Raw genomic sequence first — 18130 nt, 5'->3', positions numbered from 1 at the left:
GTCAAATGACCCTAATGCTAATGGTTGTTGTAAATTGTGCAACAGAAATGAAGAAGAAACCATTATGCACTTTCTCCTAACATGTAATTTTGTAAATCATTGGCTAAATCTTTATGGAAGAACGTTGTGCTCTTTTAAACTTGTAATGTCAATGCTGTTGTGTTTTGAATTGCTTTTCAACTTTTGTGTGTCATTTTGATTTCTGTTTAGTAATCTTTGTCTTTTTATTTTATTTATTATGCCTTAGTGTTGAGTATTACACACACTGTTATACTCTTTATTTTGATTCATATCATGAAATTAATTTTGTTATTTATTTTGTGTGTATCTAAACATTTTTATTTATTTTTATTCCTCTTAAGTTTGTTTTATTTATTTATTTTAATTTAAAGTATTTATTTATTTTTGTTTGTTTTTGAGTTATGTTTTGTATTTCATTCATTCATTTTGATTTATTTTTAAGTTAATCATTTTATTTATTCTTGTATGTTATTATTTGGACGCACCTTTGTCAACAAAGTGTGCCACTGTTGTGAAAGTGAAGTTTCCAATAAATTATTATTATTATTATTATCTAGTGCGAGTAGATAAAGAGGCTACTAAAACATAGAGATGTAAAATGGTGTATGTTAGTTGTTTGTTGCCTTCCACATCTACATGATCAATCAGATGATGCTACCAGCAGTTCTTTGAACTTTTGATAAAGAAGATTTGGCATTGCTGCCACTCGCATTATAAGCATTTTCTGATGGTTTATTTTTCTCTTTATAACATATAACATAAAAACTACAGATAAAGGTTAAAATGCATCAACTGAAAATTTGAAGTTTGTGAAATTGTATGTCACAAGTATCATTAGTTAAAGAACAAAAATATGTTTGCATGTTTTGTTTTATGCCGTATTTATTATGGATTATTAGGCCTATACCTTGTTCTACTTCTATTTTGCTAAACAGTTTACGGTAACGTTTCACGTCCATTGCTCTGCTTCTACATGGCAACACATCTTGGTCAAATTTGCGAACAACCTGCATATGAGTACGCTCACTATTTGAACATGCACAACGGATGTACATCTTTACTTCAACACCACGTGCACCATTCTGACTTAAAACTTGCAATTTTTCTTCAAGGAAATTAAGGACCTAGAAAAAATAAGAATAATAAATATTGTTATAGAATATTATAAATAATATCAATAAAATGAATTTGTGGCACAGACAAGTCAAACCAGTCGCTGGTCGGTAATCCCCAAACTGAGATACAGCCGAGAATAGGCAAAATCATGTTGACAAAAAAAAAATGAAAAAAAAAAAAAATTGTATCTATTAAATCTAACCTTTATGTATTCTAGAATTATACTGTGTTGTTATTTTTTCACATTTTGTAAGGCTATGATTTTGTAATATGTCGAAAACTTTTCGAATGTAGAATCGTCTTTTCAAAAGCTTCGTATTCGTATACCACCATTTTCTAAGCGAGGTCTGGTTTGTTTACTATGAATATAAAGCTAATTTAAACAGGTGTATTTCTATTGGACAATGATTTCAGTTGTTCTTCATCCTAACCAATGATAACCAATTTTAGTGATAGAAACAAAAATATTTTCCTTAACGACGACTGCCGTAGCCGGGGCTGTGATTGTGCTTACATGGCTTTAAAGCTCATGACTGCGCATGCTCACAATGTCGTAGCTTTAAAAAATCCACCCACGTGTGCAGTGGTTGGGAGGAAGAAGCAGGACACAACGCGAGAGCAGTGTATAATTACTTTACTGAGATTTTGCATGTTACAAGAGTAAAATAAAAACAAAATAATTCCGGAATTTTATTAACATCTGATAACTAGAACAATAATAAAACCGTGTTCTCTGTGTCCTCTTGTCCGTTGTTCGGGCGTTCATTCAGCCTCGCTGTTCAGCGAAGGCCACCACGGTCCAGCAGCGCGTCGGTAAACTTTGAACACACATTTCTCCGAAACATAATCCAGAGAGTTCCAACACATACATGTTATAAATTTCCCATAACTTTGTAATTAAAAGTCGGATTACAATAATTTTGTTACCATTATAAAACAGAAAATTAGCTGCATAATGATATATTATCTCCAAATGAAATATTTGCAACAGGCTACTGATCTGGCTTGTCCCTGTCACATTTACTACATTTAAAATGACTTATAGAGAATAATAATAATATTATCCTTCCTGGATTTATAAAGCACCTAATGTTGTGAAACCTCTAAGCACTGTATAAATTATTACCCTGGTCATTTTTGGATCAAACACGTACGGAAAAATACTCCCATAATATAATACAGCTGGTACAAGCAATGCGACGAGCATTGGATTTGAACTCACAATCAATAATCCAAAATCTAACACACGCCTTTACAAGAATAAACAAGCTTATATCCATAGACCATGTATAATCTGGATGGGCTTGTCTTGTTCATTCATTTAAAAAAAAATTATTTGAACTCGGATACACAGATACTGTATGCCAAATAATATCAAGAAATTACTTGTACTACACAATAAACAACCCAGATTCACAGAGCTTATAAATTTACACTGACCAAATATCATCAAGCAAGTAAATTATACTAGACATAGATAACATTGTAAAATCAACACACTTCTGTAACAACAGCTAAACTAATGAAATTCAAAGTTTGTGCTAATTCAATGTAGCATAAAGTATTTTAGTTTATTTGGTACTTATAGCTTACCTTCTTACAGATGCTAGGTTGTGGATCATCATCTTTAGAAGGGCTAGCAGGAGAGCTGTTTCCTGATTCTGTGTTCATGATTTTCGTTCTGACAATTGTTGTCTGCAATTACAAAAAAACAAATCAATTCCAACGTGATTACCACTGATATCATTCCAGAAATGGCAATAAACCAAGTAAATTTAAAGTTACTGACAGTGTATATTTTAATATCTGTTAACATAAGAACAATCCCCCAATATAATACTTGTGATTTTACTGGCATTCAATTCATGCTTGCATTATTAAGTTTACCTGGAACAAACGGCAATTGTTGATGGTAGCTACGTTTAAAACGACAAGATGATGGCCATTAATATTCAGTTCTACATGCTCGTAAGATAATCTAGGCTCATCATCTTCCATTTGAAATTCCTCGATAAATTTAGTTGCAACACGTTGGAAGAGATCATCTGGTAGGTAGCCATCAAAGTCATGAAAGAGAGAAATAGCACGCTTCTCTTCATATTTAACAGCTTTTGTATTATCACGTTGGGGCTTTAGGCGTGAAAGAACATAGAACGTTCGTCCAACATTCTATAGAAACAAAAATGAAACTTAAATAGTAAATGGAATATATGAACAAATAATTGAACTAAAATTTTAAATAAAATGTAAATACCTTTTTACTCTTTTTTTCACACATTAACCCAAAGGTTTGCATGAGAGACACAAAGAAGATAATCATCTCATCTGACTCATCCTTCCAAATATGCTGCAACAGTCTTTCATCTAGTTTGCCCCCATTTAAATTTCTCCAAAGCTGTTTCAGAGATGGCTAAAAAAATATAAAAGCACAAAAGTGTAATTTGTCAATGCAACAAAGTAATTACTATTCTTCTGCTCACTAAAACCTCTCCAAAATTAGAAAAATATCTATTAGATAAGTGTATTACCATGCTTCAAGCCTAAAATTCAGCTCCAATTCACTACCACTTGAAGGTAGAAAAGAAGCATGGTCACCTAAAAATACAGGTATATGTTTAATGTGTAATTGTAATGAAAAGGAAACTGTATATTATTTCGTATTTCAATGCAAAATAACTCATGCATTTAAGACAACCAATACTCATGAACCTTAAAAATGAACTAAACAATAATAATCTATCCATGTTCTGGGAATTGTTTTCTACTAGCTCTCTAGATATAAATACCACTTATTCCTTGATGATCTTAAAATCCATAATGAATTGAAATTTACACCAATTCAATTAACCCATGATAAATATAAATTAGCAAGTAACATTTTTGAAAAACATTTTAAAATATTTCTGACAATGGCAGAACACACGAATGCTAGATATATAATGCAATTCCTTCTCAAACTTAATTTTTAGGCCATAAGCAGTAGCTGAAAAAAGGCCTGGAAAATGAATTTCGTTCAGGGTCTACATTTTGAAAGTTAATATTGTGAAATAAATATGTTATCCACACTATATCAAAAGTTCTCCACAAAATATCCAGTCAATTTTGAGCAATAGCTCTGCAATTATAGCCTTTTTTTAGGTCTGCACCAATTTTTATGTAGTAATAACTTTACAAATTAATACTTGACCAAGTGTTATTATATTTACCATGTGGGTAGTCAAGTGGATTGTAAACACATATTCAAATTTAAAATCTGCGTATTCTGTATGTGAGGGCAAAATTTGGTAAATCCATGTTACTTCTAGAATTTTTACTCGATGGTATATAAAGTTGGTTCGTACTTTCGGTACTGATTTTAACCACCTGATGTAACCCTGTTTACTAATTAAATTTAGTTAGATAATTAGTTATTGACAATTAAAACAAATTTAGATCCACGACCGATAAATAAAGATTAATCAAACTGGCAGTGTATAGCTTATAAGAACTAAACTAGGTCATTTTTTTTTGCGGCTATAGTTCACGTTTTCGGTAACGATCCAACCAGATATTTAATTAGGCCTACTGATGTGTACATGGTTACATAAACAAGAATACAAAATAAACTTTATTAGGCCTACTCATACAACATCAAGTTCTGAAATCAAATGATTATCGTAGAGATAATAGGCATCATTCAGTTAAACTAAGTCTCATTTGAGGCTTAGGGAGTGCAGTTGAAAGAGTGCGAGTATAACCATATGGCACTAAATCAGGATTGAACCCCGGACCTTGGGATTGGAAGGCAAACACCAACCTCTATGATACAGCTCCACTCCAATGGCTGTCAATGGTGAAAACATAACGGCACACAACATAACATAAACATGCTTCGTAGTTTCTTTTCTCCAACTACAATTTGGTTTTTAATTACTCCTGTAAACAGCTTGACGAGGTTGTAATGTAATACTAACTTCAGTACTTATTTGTTATACGACACAAGACAAGTGTATCTGATAGGTACGTACATTTATTCGAAAACAAGTCTAGATAGATAGGTGTCATAAATCACGGCCCAACAAATCAGTACCCATTACAAGAATTCGATCCCATTTTTTTCACACAAATGTTTCCAGGAACTTTAACACCGCAATCGATGATTAGCCCTAAATATTTAGCAAACTGTCTGATAATCCCTAGCTTAATAAGAGGTACACTACAGTTTAATTTGTTACTAAATAAGAGCTACCATTTCCGATCGCCAAATATCTTACTGTATTTATTTAGTGTGGTTCTTATACTGTATAAATACAATGAACTTTATTACTGCGGTTCCATCACCACCACCCCGTGCCGCCCAATCCCAATTTTCATTTCTCCCCAATTTCTTGAATCCACATCAATTAATTGTCCAGTATTCAATATTTTGTCTTTATTTCCGAATACTCCAATTAAAGGGACACTTCCGTTTTTGTTTAGTGTCCCAAAAATGTCCCCGGTGGGTTCTATTCTATTCGAGAACAATCTGTGGGGACCCCTAAATTGTACGTTCGCTTCACTCGCGTACCATCTAGTCATAAATAATTCACATACCATGTTTATATTTTCTGTAGGCCTATGACTTCTTGAGATGGTTGGTAAACAGCATATGAAATTTAATATTGTAATCTTAAATAGGTTTTTATTGAGGAAGCTGCAAAAAGTGTGATTTTTTTACAAATTTTTTAGGAGTGATATCTTAGAACATAGCTTCCTATATAATTGATTGATATATGTGGCCATTTTAGATAAAAGGGTGGTCATATTGGATAAAATGGCAGCCATTTTGGGCATAATGGTGGCCATTTTGGCTTGTTCAGTTACAAAAATGATGTGAAATATTAATTGAACATTTATTGGTACTTTTATGATTGAATTTCTATTTCAATAACATATTTTAATGTCATAAACTTACAAACATGCTATCAATAAATATGCTCAAAACCAATATTATGTTGTTTAGTAATGATATAGTATGTTACCAAAAGAAATTATTTTCAATAATGTTCCTATTAATCAAATAACCAACACAAAATTTCTTGGTATATTTATTGACGACAGACTTGACTTGATCAAAAAATGTTGCTATGATAAATTGAAATCAATATTTCCTCAAAAAGTATTAAATACTTTATATTCTACTCTTATTTTATCATACTTAAATTATGGTGTTCTTGCTAGGGGAAATGCTTCAAAATCAATTATTACTAAAATTTTATTAATCCAGAAACAAGCTGTCAGAATTATCTCAGGGGCAACTTTTCGTGCTCACACCCACGATCTCTTTCGAAAAAATAAAATATTAAAAATTGAGGACTTCTACAGATTTAATGTTGGTGTCATCATGCTTCAATTAACCTGAACACTACCCATAATATAATTCACACAAAATAAACAATACCACGCTCACCAAACAAGACAAAAAGATCAGTATCATCTGCCACTTACTAGAACTAGTCTTAAAATGAACACCCTTGTATACACTGGACCTAAACTCTGGAATTCTCTCCCTTTATTTCTTTAAAAATCTCATAACTGTGCTTTATTTAAACGTCAATTTAAACTATTATTAGTTGAATATTCTTTTTTTTTCTCTTTCGTGGGGGTCACCCACATTTATTCATTCCTTTTACAAATATAATATATTACATAACATACATACATTTTTGTAAAAATATAAAACAATAAAATTCAATATAGAAGTTAAAAAGGCACTATATCTATACATGTACATAAAATTGATGGAGTAAAAGTATGCTTTAAAAACGTACATTTTATGTTTATTGCAAGTTGTAGTAAAAGTAAACACATTATATGCTACTTGTTATGTTTTGGCCTTGTATAACATTTGTTTCATTCCACTATTTCTAAACCTTAAAGTTCTGTTCTTACTATGTTGGCCATTTACATTTGTTTGATTACTTATAATGTTTGACCGTGTGTTTCAGTCTATGTTACCCCAATACTTTTATTTCTATCATGTATTAGTTTTAGTATAGGCCTAGGTGTTTGTTGAAGATTCTTTGTAAATTCTTTTATTATTTACATATTTGGATATTTCTTAAATAATTTATATTTATATTATATAGTTTTTACTTGTTTTTTAGTTTTAAACATGTTAAACTTATGTGTTAGAGAAAAGATATTAGTTAAATTGTCGTTTTTTTTGGAGTTTCTAATTGTGGTTATATTATTTATATTTAAGTTTTTGTTTTGAGGAACCTAAAAATGGAGCAAATACTTTTTGGATTTAGTGACGTCTATTCTACAACATATCCAAATTTTATCAAATATAGCAATACACAGTTATACACTGTACAAAGAAGTAAAAATAATGACAGTAAAGTACGAATCAGTAAAACCATAAAAAATAATGGTTAAAAACAACTGTAATAAATTATCCATTAATTACATAATTTAAGTATTAATTTCTAAGAAAAAAAATAGGCTGAATTGTGTTATATTTCGTATATGTTCATCTACTTTTTAATACTAAAAGTATAGCTTTTTTTTTGTTGCGAAATAATAAAAGCTGATTCAAATTGAATTGAAAAATAGTGTGGTACACATATATAGGCCCTAGATACCAAGGACTCAGACCATGCCATCCAAATGTAGTCTGGTTTTGTTGCATTTGTCCACTAAATAGTAATAATACTACTAGCCTAGGCCTAGAAATATTTTAAACAATTTCAGCACTATTACAAAGAGTTTATCTATATAGGCCTATTCTCACCTGTTTTGTATGGTTTTTCCGTTATTAGACATTCGGCATTATTAGCGTTATGATGCTACTCCTCTCAGTCCTAATCTAGCTAGGAAGTATATTGAAAGTCAGTAGCCTACTTTAGCTAAGCTAGAGCCTAGATAGGACGTTGGCGCTAGGCTAGCTATCTTTTGGCCTCTTATTTTCTCTAAACTGTGTTTCTAACAAACCATAATCATACACCATGTTAAGCAGGAAACAATTTTCATACAAGCATATATCAACTTCTTTCGCTAAAAATGTCTGTTTACAACGTTTGTTTAAGTAGCAAAATAAACCGAACTTCCTCGACTCTCGAAGAATACATGTGTTGATTTTTTACACACTTCTGCACTCCGTGCGTTATGGGGATTCCCTAATCTGTAATCATACTATGATTGGTGAAATACAATCACGTGATACATATTTTTGGATGTTGCGGATAATTTTCCTTGTCATTTTTACACCGTGTTTCATAACTTATATTTTTTTTGTGCAATTATGTGTGTGTACATAATATATTTTATTGGATATCTATTTATTATTTTACTAATAATTGTCAATCTTCAAGAAGAATTTCTGTTGTTATTTTATGATGATGATGGACAAATAAAGCATTTCAGTATTCAGTATTTTGAACATGTTTTCTTTGCGGGACCAAATCACTCACGCCGATACATCCCGATGTATATCAAAATAGAGTACCAAAATCAATTGATAATTTCTCAAAATAGACACACATGATTGTGGAGAACTTTTGATATGTTGTTAAAAAATATTATATAAAATTAACATTGTAAATATGTTAAGAAATTCTAGACCCCTAACACTGGAATGAGATAGAACAATACGATTTACTGCTTATGGCCTATATTTGTCTTAGTTTTTAATCTTTCTCAGTTTACTTCAACCATTTGCGTTTTTCTATATAAAGGTTTATAGTTGAAGATCTCAACTTTTTGAGCGGTTATCATGTAAATATTTTGTAATTTGTTTTTTCTGTCTAATTTTTTGTTTATTATATATACTTGTTGCACATCTCATTCAGACTGTGCCTCGGATATAAAAGAGATACAATCAAGTTCAGTTCAGATTCAAGATACGGATGAGAAGATAAGCAGAACAAGATAGACCAGGTGGTGATTATGTCAAATGTCATAATTGTAACTATTAGGCATTCTAGCGATTGGTGGAAAGAAAGATTCGTTTGTAAAACAGAAACCATAGTCCTAAGAATTACTAATTTGTTGATATCTTCTCCCGAAATAAACAATTATACGATTTATTTATTTATTTTTTGTTATTGCACATCTCTTGAGAAACAATAAAGCTATTATCATTATTATTAACTACGACTAAGCTCTATTAAAGGGATCCCACTTTGTTGGGTCCACATTATGTGGTGTCCTCTTTAATAGGGGTTCTACGACTAAGCTCTATTAAAGGGATCCCACTTTGTTGGGTCCACATTATGTGGTGTCCTCTTTAATAGAGTTCTACTGTAATGCACAAGCATATTTGCTTTTATGTATTAGAATATACAGTAGTAAAATTAAACAAGGTGTAAATTTGAATAAATTTGATTCTATTTTAAAAACAGTATATATATTAGGCTCCAGGACAAAAATTTCTCTTTGTGGTAGACATTACATTTTGAAGCTAAATTCATCACATAAAAACATTATCACAATGTTTAGGTCAGATTATTCACAAAAGTATAGTGCATAATATTACTAACCTGAAGCTTGGGATCAATAACTGTGATGATTGTTTTAAACTTGTCAACTACTCCCATCAAATCTATAACAATTTTTTCTTTGAGGATCTTGTCATCTGGGTAGAACAGAATCTCGCCGATGTCATGTAAGTAATCAAGAAGCACTTTGTTATTGGTGATCTTACAACGAACAAGTAAATCATTTATCTAGAAAGCAAATAAACATAACAATTAAATAAAATTAAATTCTAAAAGTTGGGAGTTTAACCAACATTGTAATTTTTGCTACTGTGTTTGTTAAACAGCATATTGGAAATAAGACTAAAAGTTACTAGAAGGACATCTTTTTTCATTGTCATGAAAGGGTTAGAATTGAAATTTGAAACTTATTAAATCATTTTGTATTTCTGAACAATGTTACAATGGCATTTTGGTATGTTGTCTACCATAAGTTGGTTAGATAATTTTAAATAATTTTAAATTTTAAATTATTTTATTAATGTTATTAATATGATTCTAATTGTTATATAGTTCTTATATATATATATATATATATATATATGTATATTTCATCCTGTAATTGGTGTTTACACTGTTGGATGTACAATAAATAACATTTTAAAAAAAATAAAAATAAAAAAAACTAAAATTACACCGTTCTGTTACCGATGACATTCGTCATAAACAGTCAATAAACATTGACAAATAAAGCAAGTTTAACATTATACCCTCATGGGCAAAATTTCTACCAACAATAAGCCAACTTGTTTCCTATACACTTTTAAAAGATGGTTATAATGATAGTTGTTTTAAACAATCAACTATGTATTATCCTCAACTAATATTTAGTCTAAACGAATGTAACTGGTTATTGTTTTACATGACTAAACTGTAAAGATATATAATTGAGATCAAGCTGAAAGAAAGAAAAATATATTTCTAACCTCAGACGTTGGTAGATACAGTAGTTTTTCCCCTTTTCTTTCCTTTTCCTTTTTTCTTAGCTGTATTTCCTGCATTACTTGCAGCCATTTGATAGGAAAAGTAAGAATCATCATCTGGACTAATTCTTGTATTTGGAGGATGATTTTAGAAGCACCGCTCTTATCAAATGAGACACTGTTTTCTATTGTAAATACCTCTCCTTGATACACCATGTCCTCAAATGGTTTTCCTTCCAGGGCTTTCCAAAGTATATTCTCTATTTCTTTTACCTAAAATAAATAACATCATATTGGAATTATACTTATGTCAGGGGAAGATTTAGAGTGTGCTTAGCCAACCCCAACCCCTTTTGTAAAGTGCAAAAAGTGTTTCATTTAAGTTATGTTACGTATTTACTTACCCAGTATAGATTGTATAATTATACCAATATAAGAAAACAAATTCAAAATGTTTGCTAAATCATAGATATTTGTATACCCTTTTATTTGTTTTATTATATCCAAATGACAAATAAAATTAAGTTAAGTTAATCATAAGCCAGCACAGTACAGTAGTATGCTCATGACATGACGTATAAAACAATCATACATGATTGCTAATGTTAGTGATGAAACTACATATTGTTTCCAATGAATTAATGACAATATACAATTTTGTACTGTTTAAAAGGAAATGTGATGATATATGTACCCTTTGTTGTCTTTCTTGTTCAGTTTTACCAAGGCTCTCATAATGTGTACCAATTAGCATTATCTTGCTATTTTGTCCTTTTCTTACATTTACAAAAACTGAACGAATCCAAAACAGAATGAAGTCAAGATTTGTCATTCGATGTTCATACATTTCTCCCTAAACAAAAAAAAATGAACAAAATTTACATTTTAAATTCTTAAAATTCTAGTTTGAAACATTGTGGAAAATTGTCTATTATTATTAACAGCACAAATTTATATAGAAAAACAACACTATCATGGAAGTGAAAATGACAACAATCATATATCAGGCATCTGCTATTTGTACAGTTTGTGTTAAGGTAAAGAATAACATAACATGTACATAAACATTTGAAATTTGTAAAATCTACTTACAGTTGTTGGATCCAGAACTTTAGCTGGGGCATTAAGACCTTCCTTCATGTTGAATACCACACATACAACAGCATAAGATACCATGAATATCTAGTAAACATAATCATAATAGTCAATATTACAAACTGTTTATACACATGTGTCAGTATACTGGCATAACTGATTATTTGATACTTATTGTTTTCCTCACAAACTGCATGTTCACCTTGGAAACATTTACAATCTTAATCATTGGTTTAATAAATAATGAATGTTTTATTCCATTCTTCCTCTCTCTCTCTCCCTCTTTGTTATCCATCTAGGCTAATATTACATTATGGTACACATCAATTAATACTATTTTACTTAAAGTCTCTCAAAACTGGACACCCTTTGGCTGGCATAATAATGTCTGGGTTTACAGAAATTCTGATATTTCAAATGTATTTTATCTTTTTTGACCTCAAGTCTGGTTTTGGTTTCTGGTAATTAGAGACTAGAGACTGAGTTGACTGTATTCAATTAAATGAAGAATAAAATAATTTATAATATTGTAATAATAATAATAATTGTATTTTATATCTGATACTGACATATTGTACTATATTAGATCCACATTTTTGTAATACCTTGGAGGAAGATTATAGATTCTTAACTTCAAATCAAGTGAGCAAACATTTTGATTTCAGTGCTGATATTGTAACAAGGCCAAAAGACAAAGTATACACTGAAACTAACAGAACCTCAGAAGAAGGCATGTATATTGAATATTGACGGCAAAACTAATCTCTATTAATAAAAATTAAATACACCAATAAAATTTACCTGTTGTATCACATGGTAAATTGGTTGACCACCAAAGTCCCAGATATTCATAACAAACTTGTTGCTATCCACTTTAGAGTCACCACCTTCTCTTGCAGAGCGAAGTTTGCCTACAAATTTGTTCCTGAACCCTTTAGGAATTTCTGGTTTTTCTTCATACACTGGTTCTGTTGTGATAAAATATATAACACATACAACAACTTGGATTAGGTCTCAATTGTGATTACCAACTATAACTTTTTTATTTAAAGAAAAAGTATTTCCAATGCAATATTTAAGTATTTTAAACCTTATCCTTTCCAATCAATGGTTTAGTGATGAGTTTATTTAACCACATTGTACTGCAAGTTGAATAGATTACACAGCAGTGTCATACAATATACAAATATTAGTATTAACTGTCAAAGTAACTTGCAAGATAATATATGTTCATTAGCAGACACTGATGATTATCATTAAATTTCCGCTCCTTTAATCATTTCAATATTTAGCACTTTAGTCTTTATTTCTGATATCATTAATATGTATGAACAGCACAATCAAACACATATCAAACTAAATATTTACCCTCTTTTTGTAGACTTGGCATTGGATTTGAACTTGTTGATGTTTCAGCAAATTTGGCATCCTGTTTTGATGTTGATGCTCCTGTGGGGTTTTTCTCTTTCTCAGGTCTACTGTCTGAAAAATGTAATGATATAATTAAAGATGCTATCTTGTTATAAATAGCATAATGTATTAGCATTCATCATCATGCTTTATAATCAAATTAACTTGGCAAGAACAAAGGTTAGTGTAATGAATCATTTTTTGTCGATTCCAACCTGATCCAATTTGCCATCATCATTATAATATGTGTACCTTTTGTATATTCTCTATCTGAATTCAAATGTCACAGCAGTAATCACAGCAAAATGCTGTATAAAGTCTTTTATCAAAACTTTTATATTAAATTTATTTTAAAAAATCTCTTTTGTACCAATTTTATATTGATTGGTATTTTGTGCCTTTTATGTTTATACTTTTTAATTTATTTTACTGCAGATTACAATAACAATAAAGAAATTTTAAGTAAATTTGAATTAACTTTCATTAAAATCTTTTTACCAGATTTTGTTTCCTGCTTTGATGCTCCTGCTCTTGGTGTGTATCCTTTTGTATGGCGTGGACTTTTCAACATTTGTTTAACTGTGACATCAGTGACAGCATCCTGATACATGTCTAAAGCTTTTAAATTAAAAAATGTTAATAAAATCCTGTATATATTATTTTATTTCTTACACAGTTACATTGGTTTTTTAAAAGCATAGAAACTTTGAAACCATTTTTATGATGTTGTTGCAATAATTTAAAAACTAATTTATCCTCAAATTGAATTTAAATAACTTGTATGTTTATATGGTAGTGGTTTTCTCCATGCATTTATGAAATATCAAAGTGTGTGCAAGAACTACCGTAGTCGCAAATTGTCACCCAAATATTAAACCTAGAGGTCTATTCAATTAATTTACAATGACATGAGAACAACAATTATTTGGTAAAAAAAATTAAAAAGAAGTTGTGACATGACAGTGCATGAGTCAGGGTGAATTTTAAATTTGGAGTAGAGTTGTGGCTTGGTGGTTATGATGCTTGGCTACCAATTGAAGGGTCCTGGGTTCAAGTCCTGTCATATTCCAGGATTTTTTCTAATGACAAATTACAACTCCACTCCCAAAGACTTGTAATAAGACTTTGTTTATGTAGAGCATCTTGTGTATGTTTGTCTTGTGAACATGATTGCTACCTTTAAGAAGAATAGTGAATTAATTCGCTATGGTTATCTTTGGCAATTTGCCTAAATAATTATAAAAAATAAATTAAAAAATATAAATAAATCATCTATTTTGGTTGCAGCATGTATCTGAATATAAAGTGAATACTTACAAATATCCTGCGTTGTTTCTTTCAACATTTCTTTGTTACTGGCATCTGGTGTACACACCGTTGTTTTAACCATTGCATCTGTTATTATATGCAATGGATTAAACCTGACAAAATGACATTATATAATTATAAAAGAATGTTTGCATTAATAATAAAACAGAAAATAATTTGATGGTATACTGCAATTACATTGTTTTTACGTTGCATTAAAATCTTGTTTTAAACCCTCAACATATCCAGAATACTAAAGGGCCAAATACTTCAACAATCAAACAACAATTTTAATAGTAAATTTTAATCAGATGACATGATCAATAAGCTGACAAATGATGATGATTTACACATTGTGACTTACTTTTGTATGTTGTTTTTCTTGATTTACAGTTTTTAATATTTTTTTAAAACCATATTTAATGAGGGTGATCCATCCAGCAATTGCTGATCATTAGGGACCCTCAGAGCTAGGTTCACAAGACAAACAAATACACAAGATGCTCTACATAAACAAAGTCTTATTACAAGTCTTTGGGAGTGGAGGAGTTGTAATTGTGTCCTTAGAAAAATAGGAATGTGAGTGTGTGTGTACCTGGTATACTTTGCCATTCTGCCTGTGATGTTGATTTGATTTAATAGCTAATTTGGACAGAGAGTAAAGTATTACAATTAGCTTTCTTAACAAGAGCTAACTATTCTGTGCCACCATTCATTAACGCTGTGAATTTAATCAATTTTGATACAAAGATATTTAATGAACACTAACCAATGAATTCACTTCCTTTATTTATAATATAAATATTATATGGTTTAACCCCAGGCCTAAAACCATCTTGAGACCTTTAACCTTTTTCCGTAATTCCAGTATGAAAACTGCTATTATGATGATCCTAGTAGGCTATGCCTAAACAGTATCTAGCTAGCTATAAGCCTAACTTGTACTAGGCCTAGGCCTGGTCCAGCCTTACCTGTTCCTCCTCCTATCTATTACTCTAGCACCCTTTTTGTCTAGTATAGCCTTTAGGCCTACATCAACTTACATAAGTAGGCCTATAGACAGACACTAGGCCTAGTTAGTAGTATTTAGTATTTAGGCCTAGGCCTAGAGAAAGTAGTTAGTACTAGTATAGCCTTAGGCCTACATCACCCTACATAAGTAGGCTAGGCCTAGCTAGTACGTAGTAGTATTTAGCCTAGGCTAGGCGGCGCTACTGCAGTTTCGCACCACACTGAGTGTTATATCTTCGATTTCTTGCTTCATTTTTTTCTCGCACTCACATCATACAATTTTGGGCCATTATGTAACATGTTCCCGTGATTTAGCCACCGTTATATTACCTTTATCACAATAAAAAATGCCTTTCAAAACAGCTCCTTTTTTCGCGAAAACTTCGATTGAACTGTGGCCATTTTAGATTCAGAAAATTGCCAGAAATCAATGTATGTTTTATTTTCTGTTTTTATTTTTAAACTGCAAAGAGTGGTTTTATAAAGAACCAGCTGTACATATCAAAACGGCGACGATATGAGTCCGTACATAAAACATTGATAGGAACCATTAATATAAATAATAATAGTAATACTAATAATTAAATATTAATTTAACCTTTATTTCGCCAGCTGAAAACATTTCTTAGTGTCTGATCATTTCGGCCGCCAGTCATTTCGGCCGCCGGTTATGGAACGCCCAAAATCATGAAACGCCAAAAAAGACAAAATATGTATTGTTCATTTCGGCCGCCAGAATCGTCAATATTGTTAATAACGTATTGTTTCTTACTTACTTACTTATCAAAAAGGGTGTATACATGTGCCTATCGCCTGAATAGACGTGTGTACTCTAAGCCACTTGACCTTGTGGGCTTGGATTTAAATACTTGCCTAACAAAACGTAAACGTAAAAGGGGCAAAAAAGGTGGTATCCGTCAACGTCTAAGGAGAAGAGGAATTAAACACCCTCTACCTGTCATTACTTTTGATAACGTTAGATCACTGCAGAACAAAATGGACGAACTGCGAGCTAATATACGATTTCTCCATGAATATAGAGAAGCTTCATTACTATGTTTTACGGAGACATGGCTCAAAGACGAAATCGCTGACTCAGCCATTGAGCTTGAAAATTTCACACTCCTGAGAAGTGATAGAACCATAAATTCAGGTAAAACTACAGGTGGTGGAGTCTGTCTTTATATTAACCAACAATTTTGTAACAACTGGAAGGTTTGGTCGAAAGCCTGTACACCCGACTATGAAGTACTTACTGTTGGGATCAGACCTTTCTACTTACCGCGCGAATTTCCACAAATTTTTATTTTTATAGTATATATTCACCCAGGTGCAAATTATACTATCGCGTGTGAACACATTGCTGAGCAGGTCTATAATATTGAATCGCATTCCCCAGACGCTGTAAAAATCATTCTTGGAGATTTTAACCAATGTAACCTGAACACTGTTCTCCCTACGTTTAAACAATTTGTACAGCAACCAACACGAGGAAATGCAATTCTGGATCTGTGTTATTCAAACATCCCCAAGGCTTATAATGCTAAAACATGTGCCCCATTGGGAAACTCTGACCACGACATCGTGATTCTAAGACCACTCTACAAGCCAATCTTAAAAAGACAGAAGCCTGTAGTCAAAGAAAGGCAGATCTGGAGCACTGAGGCAATTGATATGCTAAAGGGTTGTTTTGAATCTACGGACTGGGGTGTTTTCTCAGAATCCGAAAATTCTATCGATGTTGAAGTGAATGCTGTTTGTTCATACATAAACTATTGTGCTGATACCATTATACCTAAAAGGAAGACAAAAATGTATCCAAATTGCAAGCCATGGTTTTTACATGAAACGAAATGTCTCATAGTTAAAAAGAAAAAAGAATATGCAGCCGGTAAGAAAGATGAAGCGAAGCGAATTCAGAAGGAGATTGATGCTAGTATATTAAAAGCAAAACAAAAATATAAAGCTAAAATGGAAAAACATTTCAAGGATAAAGACACGCGTTCAGCCTGGAAGGCAATGTATATGCTCACTGACTACAAAGAAAAACCGAAAAAATACGTAGGTGAATGTGACAAGAAGTTTGTGGACTCCTTAAACAAATTTTTCTGCAGATTTGATGATGGTCAATATGAAACAGACATGTTGGCTACCAGTGAGAAACTTAACAATCTTAAAGATAATGAATATAATAATAATAATAATAATAACAATATTGGTTATGATGATAATAATAATGTTCTTGTTAATGAAGACGAGGTCTTAAGAGAATTTGCACGTGTAAAAGTCAATAAGGCAACTGGACCAGATGGGATTTCAAACAGAATTTTAAAAGTGTGCAATATCCAACTATGTCCAATTTTTACTCATATTTTTAATATTATTTTTAGAAATGGTACTGTTCCACGCATATGGAAAACTTCTATCATAAATCCATTGCCTAAAGTTAATAAACCTAGTGTACCAAAAGATTTTAGACCAATTGCAATTACTTCAAATTTAATGAAATGCTTAGAAAGGTTGATTGTTTCTAGACTTAAGGAAAATATTGGTAATGCAGATAAGAATCAATTTGCATACAAGAAAAATAGAGGGGTTGACGATGCTGTTAATTCTTATCTCCATGATGCATATCATCACCTTGATTCAAAAAGAAATTATGTACGGTCTATATTTTTCGATTTCTCCAGTGCTTTTAATACTATTTTACCACATGTTTTAATTGATAGATTATTAAGTTTTAATGTC

The 18130-nt window shown here is 31.3% G+C and overlaps 2 protein-coding genes and 1 long non-coding RNA gene across 7 annotated transcripts in view; all 3 read right to left on the bottom strand.

Moving 5' to 3' along the window:
- LOC140045063 (uncharacterized) overlaps nt 1-994 on the bottom strand; it is a 213670-nt gene extending 212676 nt beyond the window's left edge. For 3 of the 5 annotated variants that reach the window (XM_072089800.1, XM_072089798.1, XM_072089799.1), the window contains exon 1: nt 929-988. In XM_072089800.1, coding sequence (XP_071945901.1) covers nt 929-980 — 52 coding nt within the window. In that variant the 5' untranslated portion in view covers nt 981-988. Of the gene's footprint in view, nt 1-928 lie in introns of all 5 variants that reach the window. The other 2 variants (XM_072089794.1, XM_072089797.1) reach the window with 1 other exon arrangement.
- A 2370-nt stretch (nt 995-3364) lies between these two features.
- LOC140044171 (uncharacterized) lies at nt 3365-11948 on the bottom strand. Its single transcript, XM_072088649.1, has 6 exons — nt 11856-11948; nt 11651-11740; nt 11253-11411; nt 10562-10831; nt 9639-9824; nt 3365-3547 (listed from the first exon to the last, which is right to left on the bottom strand). The coding sequence occupies exons 1-6, from the start codon at nt 11946-11948 to the stop codon at nt 3365-3367; spliced, it is 981 nt and encodes a 326-aa protein (XP_071944750.1).
- A 1672-nt stretch (nt 11949-13620) lies between these two features.
- Nucleotides 13621-15977, bottom strand: LOC140043723 (uncharacterized). The gene is made up of 3 exons (XR_011844367.1): nt 15713-15977; nt 14381-14484; nt 13621-13681 (listed from the first exon to the last, which is right to left on the bottom strand). It is a non-coding gene; the product is annotated as an uncharacterized lncRNA (long non-coding RNA).
- Nucleotides 15978-18130: the final 2153 nt, after the last annotated feature.

This window comes from Antedon mediterranea, chromosome 3, assembly GCF_964355755.1.
Source record: "Antedon mediterranea chromosome 3, ecAntMedi1.1, whole genome shotgun sequence".
NCBI classification, from domain to species: domain Eukaryota; kingdom Metazoa; phylum Echinodermata; class Crinoidea; order Comatulida; family Antedonidae; genus Antedon; species Antedon mediterranea.
Note: the sequence above shows the minus strand (reverse complement) of the source record. Positions and strands in the feature narration are given on the sequence as shown.